Source organism: Bombina bombina, chromosome 4 (genome assembly GCF_027579735.1).
Source record: "Bombina bombina isolate aBomBom1 chromosome 4, aBomBom1.pri, whole genome shotgun sequence".
Classification (NCBI taxonomy): Eukaryota; Metazoa; Chordata; class Amphibia; order Anura; family Bombinatoridae; genus Bombina; species Bombina bombina.
The window spans coordinates 230,047,149-230,065,438 of record NC_069502.1 but is presented as its reverse complement, the minus strand read 5'-3'; the positions used below and the strand labels follow the sequence as shown (position 1 = coordinate 230,065,438).

At 37.8% G+C, this 18,290-nt stretch overlaps 1 protein-coding gene across 1 annotated transcript in view; it reads left to right on the top strand.

Annotated features, from left to right (window-relative positions):
• The first annotated feature begins 803 nt into the window (after nt 1-803).
• Nucleotides 804-18,290, top strand: part of ATP1B3 (ATPase Na+/K+ transporting subunit beta 3) — a 69,618-nt gene continuing 52,131 nt past the window's right edge. Inside the window, exon 1 of the mRNA XM_053709821.1 lies at nt 804-1,028. Coding sequence (XP_053565796.1) covers nt 926-1,028 — 103 coding nt within the window. The 5' untranslated portion in view covers nt 804-925. The remainder of the gene's footprint in view (nt 1,029-18,290) is intronic.

Sequence of the window (18,290 nt, the reverse complement as noted above, 5' to 3'; positions counted from 1 at the left end):
TTGGTTTTTATTATAGCTAATTTAAGGAATAATGGAGTTTCTACAAAGTATATTTAGCAGACTTGTGTTCTGCTTTTTACTTATGTGACTCGATAATTGTTAATATCCTTGTATTGTACCTCACTAAATAAATATGTATTTACTGCAATTTTTACATATGCATATTAGGACGCATATATGCATATCATGCATTAGTGTTTTCTTACACAGCATTAACAAACCACGTTTGTGAATATGAATGCAGTTTTATATTTTGCTTAACGCAAACGTTAGAGCGAGGTGAAATTCCTGCTGACACAACTGTGACCCACATCTGAGGGAATCCTATATAGCACATGCATTTGCAGATATCCCATGGGACATGATATTTAGCATGTTCTATGCACTGGCACAAATAGGAGGAACGGTCGGACACGTGATAGTGCTGCGGTTGCTGAAGAGGCAGAAGTTCCCGCGCCGTGCCAACCTCACGGGAGTGCGACTAAAGCCCATATACGCGAACATTTCGGCCGCAATTCTCCAAGACGCGCTCCCGTCTCCGCAACAGCAAGCAATTACTGTATTCACTTGTACGCCGCGCGTGCTATGGGCTCTGCAGCAATAGCCACAATTGGCTGGCAAAAAAAGCGGTTACACCCTCCTGCGCATGACAACCCTCCATTAGTATTAAATTTGTTTCGTAGTTACGCCCATTCATTCGTACAATTGGTCATCTTTACGGAGTACTTACGCCTTCTTTCTAGTTTGGGGAATCTCATTGGTTAGCTAGGATCACGCCCAAGCTGTTGTGCCGGGGAATTCAGTGCTGCAGCCACAGCGGCCTCAGAAAGGAGAGCAGCTGGGGGGGAAGGACTGGTCCAGGCTGTTCGCACTCCGTATTCACTGCATCCCGTAACCCGGATTCCCCGCCCTCTGCGACACAGCCATGGCCAAGGAAGAGAACAAGGAGCAGTCCCAGTCTGGGTGGAAGCAGTTCATTTACAACCCCCGGAGTGGAGAATTCATGGGCCGCACCGCCAGCAGCTGGGGTAAGAATTCATATTCATTGTGGTGAGGAGCCATGTAACGGTACTGTGCGCATCCTCATAACCTGCTGCTGTTACATGTGGTAATGTGAATGTATGCACTAATACATACAACATAACGCATGAAATGAGCCTTTAATAAAACACGTACCGCAGTATATATAGACACATTTTTATTGGCGACTAGATTTATGTTAAAATAGTATTCACATGTGTACAGTAGTATTATTTATTTATATTTTTTTACGTTGGTACTGAGATTGTCGTTTCGAAGTAAGACTGACGAAATGTTTCATTTGAACTATCAGCCCATTTAGAGCTGAATGTTGTGAACCCCTAGCTGTTCCATTCAGCTCAGTATTTTAACCCCCGAGCTTCCTGGACATTGCAAAGGGATGCAGTTCTCTTAAGCAGCAAATTGTTTAATCTGGTTTATAAATATAGTGAGTTTTATTTATCAGCAAGGCTGCGTCTGCAGGTATCATTTGTTAATCGTGGCTATTGGATAAATTACTTCTTCACAGTAGTAGTATAAATGGATAGCTTCCAATGGTTTAATCTATTTATTGTGACCTATTATAGGATTATTTAGTTTTATGTATTTTTTTTATGCATATAACTAACCATTTGTATCTTCTCTGTTTGCAAGAGTTTAAGTGATGGTATGTTTTTATAGCATGTCAATCTAATTTAGAATCATCTGTATTTTGACATTTTAACATTCATACTTGCCAAGTGGTGATTGTTACTGCTCCATAGATCCCATAGGTTAATTTATTTTTATCTCAGGCTGCCATACATTTCACTACTTTCTTATTAAAGTTCAGGTTAAAGATGGTGTAGAGTGGATATATGTTTGGTATGATGAATATGGTTATGTGAGACGGCCTCACGGATGGTTACCTTACACTGGAGAGTAACCAAGAGGTATCATGCTTTGATGTTGGGACTCATATAGTAGAGTACAAATATAGGAATGTGTGTGAGAAGGATAAAAAGGAGCCAGGGAGTTTATGGAATGTCTCTCTAGAAGATGATAAAAAAAAAAAATGGTGGCGGAGAATGGGCAGTGGAATTGCTCATTTGAGGTTAATGATGTGCGATAGATAAGCCTATTTCTTTTACGAGGGAGTTTGTTTGTACAGGATTTGACTGATCAAGATGTAGGCGAAATGGATGGTTAAGGATGAAAGCCGGAGTAATGGCAAGGCCATCTTTCATGATGTCATGATAAATTTATGACATAGCAGTACAAGCTTTCCTTGATCTTAAGTAACAAAAATTTTTTTCTTTATCTATATATACATTTTTTTTTTTTTTAATCTAATGGAAATAGTGTTACCCTGCATTGGTTTTTAATATCTGGGTTAAAGCACTAGTGAGCTTAGCCCCTTTGGTGATCGATTGGTTAAATATTATGGTAGGGATGGGGAAGTCTCCTGTATCAGTGGTGTGACACATTTATGGTGGATGGGAGGAGGTGGGGGCGCTTCTGAAGTCAGCCGCATTGGAAGCTAAAAATAGCTCAGTGTGTGACTGTAGATGGGAGACTGAGAGAAGGGGGCTGCCATCTTCTGGTATAGATAAAATAGATCCTTCCTCACCTCATATTATAGTTCCTGCCCCCATCTATTATGTGAGGAGTGTGGGTGATGAAGGGTGTATATATGCTGCTGTTAGGAGTGTCTGGATGCATTCTTAGTCCCATTATAATTAAGGGTGCTATTGATCTCTCTATTGCCTTGTTTGAATGGGTCTTGATACTTCTTTGTGGAGGTTGGGGAGAGCTGAGCTGATGGTCTGTCATATCTACAGATCTGCTGTCCTATGGAAAGCACTGTTAACCCATTCAGTGCCTCATGAGGCATCTGTTTCCTACGGGGAGATATATATATAGATATAGATATAGATAGAGATATAGAGATATAGAGATATAGAGATATAGAGATATAGAGATATAGAGATATATAAAAAATATTTCTGTTTCACACCACTAATCTTCAGTGAATTTCTATATCTCGCATGCTTTTTCCCATATATATATATATATATATATATATATATATATATATAATTTTTCTGATACAAGTGCACTGAGAAGTGCAATTATTTTGCCATATGGGTGTGCACTTCACAGTGATCTCTGAAATATGACTTTTGTGCTTTGTTAAATGCACATCTTGTTTTCCTCTGAATTAAATACTTCACATCTCCTTGCCTATTAACCTGCTGTGTACTGTGAGATCATCCTCAACACTTCACCATGTCTGTGATGCTGGTGATTGCATTGGACCCTTTCAATCTGGCCTTACAACTATCACAACACTTGATTTAAATCCACCAGAGTGCATTTGCCTTCACATTGGACTATTTTTGTTGTTGCTGCACCCTGGTACCAAGGAACTGAGTTTGTGAAAGTCCAACCGATATATAGATATATCTATCTCCATCTCAGCAAGCCATGGCATCTTTCTGCCCTGGCATCATTTCAAAGGGTATAGCTGTTCCTCTTCCTTCAAAGCAAACACTGGCTCATCTACTTTGGTTGGCTAAAATGTTCAGTGCTTACTTCATTTCCTGCATCAGATGCATGCTTATTGCCAGAGCAGGTATATTAATTACTGGTGCATGTCTATTACAGTAGTCTAGGGGCTAAATCCCAGTTGCAAGCATTGTTGTGTCTATACTCTGCATTAATTAAAACCCCTGATTTCCTGTTTTTAGTCTGAATGAAGGAGTTGACCATTGGTAGATTGCATATGTGTTATTTATATAAAATGTGTATGAGTATTCTCACTGAAATGCTGAACACTTGCATTGATTAAACGCATCAAATTAATTAGAGCACTGTTCACTTGCGAGCTCTGGTGCATGCCCTTTTATTTTACTTTATGGTTAAAGGGACACTGTACCCAAAATTTTTCTTTCGTGATTCAGACAGAGCATGAAATTTTAAGCAACTTTCTAATTTACTCCTATTATCAAATTTTCTTCATTCTCTTGGTATCTTTATTTGAAATGCAAGAATGTAGGTTTAGATGCCGGACCATTTTTGGTGAACAACCTGGGTTGTCCTTGCTGATTGGTGGATAAATCCATCCACCAATAAAAAAGTGCTGTCCAGAGTACTGAAATAAAAAAAGCTTAGATGCCTTCTTTTTCAAATAATGATAGCAAGAAAACGAAGAAAAATTGATAATAGGAGTAAATTAGAAAGTTGCTTAAAATTGCATGCTCTTTCTGAATTACAAAAGAGAAAATTTGGGTACAGTGTCCCTTTAAAGGGACAGTCTAGTCAAAATTACATTTTCATGATTCAGATAGGGCATGCAACTTTACACCACTTTCCAATTTACTTTCATCTTCAAATTTGATTTACTGTCTCGGTATTCTTTGTGGAAAGCTAAACCTAGGTTGGCTCATATACTAATTTCTAAGCTGCTGAACCTCCTCTTATCTCAGTAATTTAGACACTGTTCATTTGTGTCATATAGATAACATTGTGCTCACTACTGTGAAGTTATTTTCGAGTCGGCACTGATTGGCTATAATGCATGTCTGTCAAAATAACTGAAATGAGGGGGTAGTCTGCAGAGGCATAGATACAAGGTAATCACAGAGGTAAAAGTATATTAAAACACTGTTGGTTATGCTAAGCTGGGGAATATGTAATAAATGGATTGTCTTATCTTTTTAAACAATACAAATGGAGTAGATTGTCACTTTAAAGCACCACTAAATACAGTAGAATTGAATAACTGACAAATAAAAATTTCTAATCACAAAATGTGTGTGACTAGAGAGCCAGTGTTCCTAAAACGTTTCTTACAGCTTCTAACTTTTTGGCTGACTTGTGCTTTCAGTAATTGCTAAAAACAAACAAACCCCATTCAATTGGTTTAAATACTGCAGTTATCTCCTTTTTTCTAGAGCCAATCTGCTGCACCAAACATCAAGACCCAGATACAAGAAAATTTCTATTTTTGTGCCCGGCAAGCTTAAGACGTCACATCTGTACATGATGTTGCAGCTTTCTATTGGTTGCAAGAGTAGGCTAGATTTCCTGACAAATATTTATTTTTGTGGAAGAACATAAGTTATTCTCAATTATGGGCTGTAGTGAAGGCTTGTGGACGACCTTAAAAGGGACTTCTGGTTTTGTGGTACCACTGTTGCTTTGAAAATAAAGGGGAGCTTTTTCGGCTCTTTGTGTTTTAGAGCTCTTGTGACGCTACGCCTCCATTCAATTGAAATGGAAATAAGACCCTTTTTAATGCTGCTAGCTGAGAGGAAGGGAAATTTCCACTCCCGCTGCTGTCTTGTGATTATAGAACCCAATCAGCACTTTTTTTTTTTTCTCCTTTCACTCACCCCCCCCCACCTCACTCTTGGTCTCCTTTTTATTCATTTTGTGCGTAGGTCGCATGAAAGGTGAGTGCCACAGAAAATGGTATACGACTCAGATACGTCTCCTGATTCTTTTCTGTGCTATAACACCTTGCTATATTGCTTGCTGTTAAAACATCTTGCTATCTGAGGATGTACAGTTTATTATTTTATATGCTGACATACATTTTTTATAGGTTCTTTTTAGTAAAGAAGTTCATAATCTCTCATTTTGTCAGTCAAAAAGCCTGCCAGACACCTTTTCAAAACTGCCGATTTGGGTGTATTTCTAATGTGCCTCTGCAACTGTCACTCTGTAAGATGCAGTATTTGTGTCTGTTGCATTAGCACTTGTCCAACTCTCAATGCAGAGGGAAAATGCTTCTGGTCACATGACCACTTGAAAAGGAAAAATGTAGATGTCAGCTATAGTTTCATTGTAGTGTGCTGAGAAGATGCAAGTCTTGTATGGTTATGCATATGAATTCAGCAATTAACCCCCCACACACACGACAAAAATGTAAATATAAATCCCACTTTTTTATGACTTTAATTGGAATTAGAGCTACAAAAAGTTTTAATGGCTCCTAACATTTTAGCCATTATACATATTTGTATTTATGTCCTTCCCTGCCCTATTTAAAAAAAATAAAATATATATATATATAATTTCTTTTTTTGCCAAATGCATTCTTTTATTTATATTTAAAGCTGAGTTTATGCTACGAATGCGACAAGCATATCTGACTTTTATAAATTACTTTACAGAGTAATTATTTTATTTTTTTCCATATGAATTAGAGTACTTAATTTTAATGCAAATCTTAAGTGTCCAAACATGGAATGTTTAATGAGTAGTGTTTTAAATTTGGGACATATATTTTTACCATTTGCGTTCATTGACGTCTTTATAAACATAATGTATGAAATGTGTGTTACCTCTGGTATTTAGTGGGTTAGGACGTGTTGGCTATACTTGTTACCTGTCTGGTACTGCTATATAATCAGGCCTGTCTGTATGACAGTGTAGGATACAGGCTGTCCCGGCAGCCCTTTCATTAGGACACTGCAGAGACATTGCTGAAGTGAAGGTATGGATTCTTTTGCTGCACTGCGCTGTTTTGTAGAATATTCTTGGCTCCTCTACCTCTTGCCCTCCTCCCTCTTACTATAGAAAGCGTCAAAAGCTACTTCCATTGATGCAGTATTGGTTGAAGTTGAATTAAAGGTCGTGGCTGTTCCCAGGGGCATCTGCCCTGCAGTGTTTTTCATGCTATTTTTAATTGTAATGTGTGTGGAGGGGGGGGGGGGTACTTAAATTATAAAGAAAATACATTTTCTTTGCTATTTCTGTTTGTGTACTAATTTCTAGTTCTATGTATTAATGATCACAATAAGATATAAGGGAGCAGAGACATTATCTGTTCTGCACTGATTGTTTTGTTCTTTTTGAATTCCATGCGGTAGTGGATATTTGCTCTGGTGCTAAGTGAAAAGTTAGTGTCACCAGGGATCATATAATGGAAGATGAATGGATTTTCCATAATTAATATACCTGCAACAAGAAGTTTAGATTGTAAAGAATCCACTTGTTTTCATTTTTAATCATTCTGCATTAAGATTGATCTATAACACTTTGTAATGCATATCCCTCTGGGGAAAAGAAAATGACTTGTGGGTGAACGAATGGTAACAGTGTTTTGTCAACTTCATTTCCTGTGTAGCAGTAGAGCTGACTAAGCTGCTTTTTTTTGTCATACAGATTTTCACGTTATAGCAGATAAAAAAAAAAAAAAAAAAAAAATGGGTGAACAGTATTTTCCCAGGTTAAAGAATAGCTCAGCAAATATTTTTTTCTTTTACTTTCCTGCACAAGTAACTTTCCGATTTAAAATTAGGTTTTTGGATGTGTCCTTGGAAACCTCAATAAAATTACTATAACTATGTATGTTTTGAATTGCATCACTAATTTTTGTATATAGTGCATGTCTCCAAAATTTAATGAGCCACCCCTATCATTTTAATATCCAGAAAGCTCTTTTTTTTTTTTTTTTTTTTTTTTTCCCCAGATACAGTATACAGATTAATTTAATGGGGTTCCTTGTCTGTGGTAAAATTGTAGGTGCTGTGGCTCCCTGGTTTCAAAATTTGTCAAGCCCTTTAATAAAAAAAAAAAAAAAAGATACTTAAAGTGATGGTAAATCCGAGCATTTACCATCACTAAAAATGTTTAGTTTCAGTTGTTAATTTAAAAAGGGTGCTAAACTCACTCTCTGTGCTGCTGCAGTTCGCTAAACTCAGAGCCTCCAGCTGCCCACAGCACAGTGTTCTTCTACTAATGAAGTGATGTTTTCAACCTCCAAACCAATAGCCATGCTAGCATAGCAAAAGGGGTGTGGGCAGAACTGCCCACTCCTGTGTTTACCTGTATAAAGGTAACTCTTAAGCATCACCCCCTCTTTCTATTTCTGTTCATCCATAAGGTGGATCGGTCTAGGGTTCTCTTTCCGCATAAAATTAACACCTTAGCCTGGGCAGTTTTGAAATCTTCCCCAATGTGGAAATTACCTGTTTTTTGGGCCACCATTACTTTGATCCTTGGTCACTGATGTAGTTGATTCTCCTTGTGGGGTGGCCGCCATGTTACCATGATGTCATCTGACTTCAATGTCTCGGGGTCCTCGTCTGAGGGCTGTTTTTGGCATGCTGTTAACTCTAGCCTCTGAGTGGGCCTTGCTGGTTGTACCTTGATTTTTTTTCTTCTGGATTGCCTGCATGCAAGTCCTATACCCCATGAAGATTTGTAGCTTCTTTATAAGAATATTCAGCCGTTATGGTCTATTATTTCTGCAAAGTAATAACACGTGTTTGAGTCTTAATTGCTGAAAAGCGATACACAGCAATCACTGGTATGGAGACTGCTACTCCACAAGCTGCAGCTTCCCTGGGAACATCTGATATGGATATAATGTATGTGTGACAAATCTTTTATTAATGCATTGTGTTTATGATGCGTTTTTTTTTTTTTTTTTTTTGTGCTGACTTTTATATTTTATATTTAGCCTCGGCAGCCCACCTGTTCCTCTGTGCTAATCCCTGCCGGCAAAATAAGCTATGTAGAAATTGTATTGGGCAAATTTATGGTGGAAGCTTTGCTACTCCCTCTGCACCTAAATAATCTACAGAATGTTTTCAAATCTTTGACTCTGTCTCTGACGGGGAGACTTTACCTGATCCACCGATTTCCTTTGATTTGGCTACCTTGTGCAATTTTGTTAGGTGTATTAGAGAGACTTTGGATATTGAGGATGAACAACCCCAAGCTTCCTCTGACTGGTTTGTCTAAATCGGAACCTAATGAGTTTTCCTGTATCAGAATAAATAAAATCTATTTATTAGACAATTTTTCAAAGGCTGAAAAACAGATGGAAATGCCAGAGAGAAATTAAGGGCTTTCCTTAAGTCTCTACGTACCATTTTCTACCCCATCTAAAGTGGGTGCAGCTATTGCTAGATTTTTCTAAGCATTTTTTTTATACTGATGATGCTGGTAAATTTTTTAAGGTGTTATGGATAAAAAGATGGAACAAACTTTATTTGTAACAAGGAGTTGTATTTCATCCTCTGTTAGCTATTTTCTCTGTCCTTAAAGCTACTGATGTCTGGTCTGACCGCTCTTAGGCCTTTGGAAGCTAAACTATTCTCTGATAGTTCAAACTTTCAAAATGGAAATGGCGCTTTCAGTCATAAATCTGATGGCTCTGGGAGCATTTCTCCCGTCTGTAAATCTCAGATGCTTGTTTTCATATTCCTATCGCAGAAGCGCACAGAGAATACCTAAAATTTGCAGTTGGAAACTGACATTTCCAATGTGCAATGCTGTCCTTCTGTATTTCTACAGCTCCAAGAATCTTCACAAAGGTACTAGTTCCACTCATGGCAGAACTCCATCTCAGGTCTTTTTGGAATTCATTGCCTAGGCAACATTCTCTTCATAGCAAATTCTTTGAAGCAAGTATCCACAGAAGAATTCTGTTTTAGTTCCTCAAAAAGCATGGATATTTTATACATTTTAAGAAGTCATTTAATCCCTTCACAAAAACTTGTATTTCTGGGAACTCTGATCAACTCTCACAATGGCCAGTCTCCCTGCCACAGTCATGCATCCATTTTCTGAGTCTGCGGTGGATCAGGCAGTTGAAGGTTAGTCAGTGGATGAAACTTCTTGGTCACGTGGCGTCTGATTCATCTTGTAACGTGTGCAAAGGGGTGAATGCGTCCTTATCAATGTTGCTTACTAAGATCTGTCAAAAGGATTTTCAGTCTGTCATCAGATTCCTTTCCCAGAAGGGTTAAAAAGTTCCCTTCACTGATGGATTCAGGTCCAAAATCTTTCCAGGGGTCCTACCTTGATGGAGCCAGATTGGATCCTTCTTCAGACAGATGCCAGCAAGCACAGTTGGGGTGCTTTTTGTAACGGACTCTATGCCCAAGGAACTTGAGAAGGACAGCTTCAAGCCTTGTCATCAAACCTGTTGTAGATCAGAGCTGTTTGTGTGTGGGGTGTTTTTTTTTTTTTTTTAAAAAAAGCACTTCTTCATTTTCAAGATCTTCTGATGGGAAAAGCAGTAAAGGTTTTGTTAGACAACAGAACCACAACAGCCTAAGTTCAATTTAAAGGGGGCACTAAAAGTCTATCTGTTTTTTAAGGATATCGCTCAATGTTTGGACTCAATGCATTGTTCAGCTTATTGCCACTGTTCATGTTCCAGGACAAGATGTTTCTGCTAATCTCTCCAATTTGAATGGGCGCTCAACAAGAAGTTGTTTCAGTTAGTCACTGACAGATAGGGAATTCCAGAAGTTAATCTTATAGAATCCAAAGGCAACAATCACATTCTGAAAATTTGCAGCAGTCTATTGACACCTCAGGCTCTGGGGGTGGATGCTCTGCTACAGGAATGTTCATTCAATCCGATTTATGTATTTCCACCAATATCTGATTCCTCCGCTATTGGGAAAGAATTAAGAAAGTAAAGGCGACATTTGTACTAATTCTGCCTTTTATGTCTTGCAGACCATGGTTTCCCTTGGTCCAGAGCCAAGCAATCCTTCCAGTTTCATAGGACATACTATGCCAGTGTTTCATCCAAATTCTCAGCAGTTAAAGTTGACAGCATGGTGGCTGAAACCTGATTTACTACAAATGAATTTTTCAGAACCTGTTATTGAAACTCTGATACAAGCCAGAAAAGGATCTACTTTAAGAACGTATTACAGAGTTTGGGATAACTTCTGTTTGAATGATAAAGCATCATACATCTATGGCTTTCTATTCAACTTTCAGAGTTTCTTGAATTTCTTCATGATGGTGGCAAACACTAAAAGTTCAGGTCTCTGCTATATCTGCAATATCTGGAATTTGATAGGCTCAAGATCCCTTGATAATTATATTCTTTCGTGCCTTGGCTCATATCCATCCTTTTAGTAGATGAGCTGTTCTATTATGTTTTATTTTTGTGTTGGATTTTCCATTAGTATTTGGAAGCACTACTTTTATGCACTATTTGAATTTTTTATGCAGAGTTTCTTTTTGGTTCCTTTCTTATATATTATATTGTTGGTGGCTATTACCATCTGCCAGATGAGTGCTGGAGTTGCAAGCCCTCTCTGTTAGAGAATCATGCCTTGTATTTTGTTAGAACAACTTTATTTTGTGAACTGTTCCTGAGTTTCTACCTAAGGTAGTGTCTGATTTTCATAAGTGTCAAAATATCATTCTGCCATCTTTTTTCCCCAGATAAGATAGTTGCAAAGAGAACCACCATTCTGCCTGGATGTGGTGCATTATCTGCATGTTTTATGTTAAAATGACACAATCTATTCATAAAACAAATTGTTTGTTTGTTATTCCTAAGGATCCACAGATTGGTCAAGCTCCTGTGAAATCTACTATTTCCAATTGGATTGTTAAAGGGTCATTCAAGTCCCAAAAAAACTTTCATGATTTAAATAGGGCATGCAATTTTAAACAACTTCCCAATTTACTTTTATCACCAATTTTGCTTTGTCCTCTTGGTATTCTTAGTTGAAAGCTAAACCTAGGAGGTCCATATGCTAATTTCTTAGAGCTTGAAGACTGCCTCTAATCTGAATACATTTTGACCACTAGAGGGCATTGGTTCACATGTTTCATATAGATAACATTGAGCTCATGCACGTAAAGTGACCTAGGAGTGAGCAGTGATTGGCTAAACTGCATGTCTGTCAAAAGAACTGAAATAAGGGGGCAGTCAGCAGAGGCTTAGATACATGTTTTACCTCTGTAATTATCTTGTATTATTATAACTGTGTTGGATATGCAAAACTGGGGAATGGGTAATAAAGGGATTATCTTTCTTTTTAAACAACAAAAATTCTGGTGTTGAATGTCCCTTTTAAAACCATTTCCACAGCATATAAACAAAATGGGGAACAGGTTCCAGAAGAGCTTATGGCTCATTCTACAAGGGCAGATGCAACACCTGAATATTTTTTTTTATTATTATTATTGTCTTGGGTATTATCTTGGTCCATATTCCTGGGTAATACCTACAAGGCTCCCTGCCATTTTCCTAGTCCACCAGTTTGGCAGTATATCTCTAAGAGGAGCAGTGGGGTGATGGTTAAATTGACATGATACCAAAATGTTGAAGCATTTGATACTGATGCATCATAGCTGTAAAAAGCCTACTAGAAAATATCACATGAACAGCTCTATGTAAAGAAGGAAGATATTTTACCTTAAATGTCCTCTGTATTCACAACCCACTGTAAAGAGCTAGGGAGTGTGCATCTGTCATGTGCAGGCACAGTCATGTTGTTTTCAGTTTAAGTAAGTTCTATGAAATATCATGAGATTTCAGTAAAATCTCATGAAATAACAGTGAAGGCAAAGCATTACCTCAGCACTGCTGATTGGCTTTTTTTCTCCTCAACTTGCAGCTGAAGTATATCTGTTTACACAGCACTTACTCTGGTGAGCTGAAGAGATTTTGAGGTGAAATGTCTTCAATTTTTACATGGAGATGCTCAGGTGATATTTTCTTGACAGATTTTTAGTTATGCTTCATACCTTTCAAGTGATTTAGCATAAGAGTATTATGTGGGCAGTTCCTTTTGGGGAGAGGTTCTCACTGGTAGGTATTACCTAGGAATATAGGCCAAGATATAGAACTTGCTTATATTTTGGTGATTTGTATCTTTTTTTGTATTTACTGTCCCAGTTTGTCAAATGAGAAGGAGCTATTTCTAAACAATTTTAATACAGTCCAACACTTTTTTCCCCTCCCCCTTTTAATGTGTCTCTATCTATATAATGCAATGTCCCTTTTTAAGTTTTTGAATCTATTCTAGAGCAATAAAACTATTAATTTCTTTCATGTAATTGGCAAGAGTCCATGAGCTAGTGACATATGGGATATACAATCCTACCAGGGGGGGCACAGTTTCCCAAACCTCAAAATGCCTATAAATACACCCCTTGCCACACCCACAATTCAGTTTTACAAACTTTGCCTCCTATGGAGGTAGTGAAGTAAGTTTGTGCTTGATTTTTATGATTTCTTCTATGATATGCGCTTCTAAGCATTCTGAAGCCCAAGTCCTCTCGGAGTACAGTGTTTGTCAGAGGGATGTGAAGAGAGTATCGCCTATTGATTTCATGGTTACCCTTGCGGGAAATCTTTTCAAGGGTTCTGTTACCGGTCGTAGGGATTCATCTCCTACCTCCCTTTTCAGATCAACGCTATACTCTTTTATATACCATTACCTCTGCTGTTAGTTTTCAGTACTGGTTTGGCTGTCTGCTATATGTGGATGGGTGTCTTTCGGTAAGTATGTATCATTATTTAAAGGGACATAATACTCATATGCTAAATCACTTGAAACTGATGCAGTATAACTGTAAAAAGCTGACAGGAAAATATCACCTGAGCATCTCTATGTAAAAAAGGAAGATATTTTACCTCACAATCTCCTCAGCTCAGTAGAGTTAGTTCTGTGTAAAAAGTTATACTCGGCTGCTCCCAGCTGCAGGTAAAAAAAATAAAAAAATGAAGAAATGAACAGCAGCCAATCGGCATCAGCAGTGCTGAGGTCATGAACTCTTACTGTGATCTCATGAGATTTGACTTTCATGAGATTTCATAGTAAGCTTCCTTTACCTGATTGGTGAAATAATATGAGAGTTCACGATGCTCATCCCTTCAGTTGTCCCGGGACAGACACACTAATATGCTGCTTAGAAATCCTTTACAATGGGAGGTGGCTACTGAGGTTTTTTTGAGGTAAAATATCTTTCTTTTTTACATAGAGATGTTCAGGTGATATTTTCTAGTCAGCTTTTTACAGCTATGCTGCATCACTTTCAAGTGTTTAAACATTTGGGTATTATGGCCCTTTAAGCTATTGTTTGGAACTTTATGTATTAATATAAAGTTTTAAATATATGTATTTTACTTATATTTGCCATGAGTCTGGTCTATGTGTATTTCCCTTTTTTTTTTCCCCCCAATTTGACTTGTTTTTTCTTTAACAAACTTGCGGGGCAAATTAGGCTCGTCAGAGCGCAAAATGCTGTTATTTATTGCGTCGTTCTTGGCGCGAGAATTTTTTGGCGCGAATGTGCATCTCTAATGACGTATGTTCGTCATTTCCTTCATCTTAGTTGACGCTAGGTTGTTTGGCACAAAATTGTGTTTATGATGCGGGTTGCGTCATTTCCGGATGTTTGTTGGTGCCAAAATTTTTATTTTTAACTCCACTTCTTTATGCTCAGAGGGCTATGCTATTTGCTTTTTGACAATTTTAGCATTTTGCATTTTTTCCCATTCCTGAAACTGCTATATGTGGAAATAAGATTTTTCTGTTTAAATGTTATTTTATTTTTTCTTTTACATTTTACAAGATGTCTCAATCTGATCCTGTCTCAGAAGCTGCTGTAGCAACCATGCTGCCTGAACACAGTTCTACCAAAGCTAAGTGTATCTGTTGTAAGCTAATGGAGATTATATCTCCAGCTGTAGTATGTAACAGTTGTCATGATAAGCTTTTTGCATGCAGAAAAGGTTTCTATTAGTGCTAGTACAGTACCTGTTCCTTCAACATCTAAAGTACATGACATCCCTGTTAATATGAAAAATTATATTGCTGATGCGATACAGAAGGCTATGGCTGCTATACCACCTTTAAATAAAGTAAACGTTCTTTTAAAACTTCTTATAATACTGATGACATTTGTAACGACTGACAACATACTGATATATCCACTTCTGATGAGGATCTCTCTGATTCAGAAGATCCTACTTCAGACGTTGACACTGATAAATCATCTTATCTTTTTAAGATTGAGTATATATGTTCTTTGTTAAAAGAAGTGTTGATAACTTTGGATATTGAGGAAATCTGGTCCTCTTGATAATAGATCCAGTAAACGTTTTAAATTCTGTTTATAACCCTCCTGTGATTACTCCAGAGGTTTTTCCTATTTCTGATGTCATTGCTAAGGAATGGTCTAAGCTTGTTGCTTCTTTTGTTCCTCCTTCAAGGTTTAAAAGGTTGTATCCTTTGCCAGTAGCTAAGTTAGAGTTTTGGGAAAAAGTCCCTAAGGTTGATGGGGCTATTTCTACTCTTTCTAAGTGTATTAATATTCCTATGGAAGATAGTACCTCTTTTTTTAAGGATCCTTTTAGATAGGACAATTGAATCTTATCTAAAGAAAGCTTATTTACATTCTGGCTATATTCTCAGACCTGCCATTTCTATGACTTATGTTGCGGCTGCATCAACTTTTTGGTTGGATAGCTTAGCACATTGGGAAAAAGATTCTGATTTGCATAGCATTGTTAGTTTGCTTCAACATGCTAATCATTTTATCTGTGGTGCTATTTTTGATATCAAGATTAATGTTAAATCTATGTCTTTGTCTGTTTTAGCTAGAAGAGCTTTATGGCTCAAATCATGGAATGCTGACATGGTGCCTAGGTTACTATCTCTCTATCATTTAATTTCTTTTGGTTTACAGTTGGGTTCTATTTCCACTATTACTAGGGGGGAAGGGAGTTTTTATTTTTGTCCCAAGATAAAAAGTCGAAGGGCAAATCTAAAGCTTCTAGTCGGTTTTGTTCCTTTTTGTCAGAATAGAGAACAGAAAACCGCTTCTTCCCCTAGGGACTCTGGCTCCAATTGGAAGCCATCTTCAAGTTGGAATACATCCAAGCCTTATAAGAAACCAAAGCCAGCCCCCAAGAACTGCATAAAGGTATGGCCCTCAATCCTATTTTGCCGGTGGTGGGCAGATTTAATTTATTTCAAGACATTTGGGCAGGTTCCGTTCAGAATCATTGGATTCAGAATATTGTCTCTGAGGTATCGAATAGGTTTCAGAATAAGATTTTTTTTTTTTTCCCTCACGTTCCAACAAATCCTGTTTAAAGCTCAGGCCTTTCTGAAGTGTTTCAGATCTAGAGCTTTCAGGAGTAATTGTACCAGTTCCACTTCTGAAACAGGGTCTGGGTTTTTATTCAAATCTATTCATTGTCCCAAAGAAGGAAAATTCTTTCAGACTTTTTCCGGATCTGAAGTTTTTGAATTAATTTCTAAGGGTCCCAACTTTCAATATGGTGACTAAGGACTATTCTGCCTTTTGTTCAGCAAGATCATTACATGTCCTCAATAGACTTACAGGATGCATATCTTCACATTATGATTCATCCAGACCATTATCAGTTTCTGAGATTCTCTTTTCTAGACAAGCATTACCAATATTTTGCTCTTCCGTTTGGCCTAGCAACAGCTTCTTGGTGTCCTTCTATCTGTAATCAGAGAGCAGGATATTGTGGTGTTTCCTTATTTGGACGATATCTTGGTACTGGCTCAATCATTTTCATTTAGCAGAATCTCACAGAAATCAACTTGTTGTTTCTTCAAAAACATGGTTGGAGGATCAATTTACCAAAGAGTATCCATGAGTCTGTCCTTAAAGGGACATAATACTCATATGCTAAATCACTTGAAACTGATGCAGTATAACTGTAAAAAGCTGACAGGAAAATATCACCCGAGCATCTCTATGTAAAAAAAGGAAGATATTTTACCTCACAATTTCCTCAGCTCAGCAGAGTAAGTTCTGTGTAAAAAGATATTATTCAGCTGTTCAGCTGCAGGTAAAAAAAAATGGAGATGAACAGCAGCCTATCAGCAGTGCTGAGGTCATGAACTTTTTTACTGTGATCTCATGAGATTTAATAGTAAAATTCCTTAAACTGAATTGGGAAATAAGATGAGTGTCCACGTAAGCTCACTCCCTTAGCTGTCCCAGGACAGACATACTGATTTGCTACAAAAGTCCTTTACAATGGGATGTGGGTACTGAGGAATTTTTTAGGTAAAATATCATATTTGTTTGTTTTAAAAAAAAAAAAAAAAAAAAAAAAAAAAAAATCAGGCAATATTTTCTAGTCGGCTTTTTACAGCTATGCTGCATCACTTTAAAGTGTTTCAACATTTGGGTGTTGTGGCCCTTTAACATACAAGAGACAAATTAAATTGGTTTCTGCCTGTCAAAACCTTCAGTCTCGATCATTCCCTTCAGTGGCTATGTGCATTGAAGTTTTTGGTCTCATGACTGCAGCATCGGACGCGATCCCCTTTGCTCGTTTTCATGAGACCTTTGCATGCTGAATCAATGGTGCAGGGATTATACTTGGATATCACAGTTGATATACTTAAATTCCAACATTCAACTCTGTCCTGGTGGTTGGACCATCATCTGATTCTTCAAGGGGCCTCTTTTGATCGTCCTTCCTGGACTGTGATTTCAACAGATGCAAGTCTCACAGGTTGGGGAGCTGTCTGGGGGTCTCTGACGGCACAAAGGGGTTGGAATCCTCAAGAGGCGAGGTTACCAATCAATATTTTAGAACTCTGTGCTATTTTCAGGGCTCTTCAGGCTTGGCCTCTACTAAAGAGAGAATAATGTATTCTTTTTCAGACATACAATATCAAAACTGTGGCATATATCGATCATCAGGGTGGGACTTGCAGTCCTTTAGCAATGAAAGAAGTATCTCAAATACTTTCTTGGGTGGAATCCAACTCCTTTCTAATTTCTGCGATACATATCCCAGATGTAGTCAATTTGGAAGCAGATTATCTCAGCGGCCAGACTTTACATACGCGGGAGTGGTCTCTCCATCCAGATGTATTTTGTCAGATTGTACAGATGTGGGGTCTTCCAGAAATAGATCTCATGGCATCCCATTTAAACTAGAAACTTCCCAGGTATCTTTCCAGGTCCAGGGATCCTCAGGTGGAGATGGTAGATGCGTTATCAGTTCCTTGCCCATACCAACCTGCTTAAATCTTTCCGCCTATAGTTATTCTTCCAAGGGTGATCTCCAAAATCATAATGGAACATTCACATGTATTTCTGATAGCACCAGCATGTCCTCACAGATTTTGGTTTGCGGATCTTGTCCGGATGTCAAGTTGCCAACCTTGGCCACTTACTCTAGAACCAGACAACCTGTCTCAATGGCCGTTTTTCCATCAGGATCTCAAATCGCTAAATTTGAAGGTATGGAAATTGAACGCTTAGTCAGAGGTTTCTCTGACTCGGTGATTAATACTATGCTACAGGCTCATAAGTCTGTTTCAAGGAATATTTTGGAAAACCTATATTTTATGGTGTTCTCATAAATTCTCTTGGCATTCTTTTCAAATTCCTAGAATTTTACAGTTTCTTCAGGATAGTTTGGATAAAGGTTTGTCTGCAAGTACTTTGAAGGGAGAAATCTCTGCTCTTTCTGTTTTATTTCATAGAAAGATTGCTAAGATTCC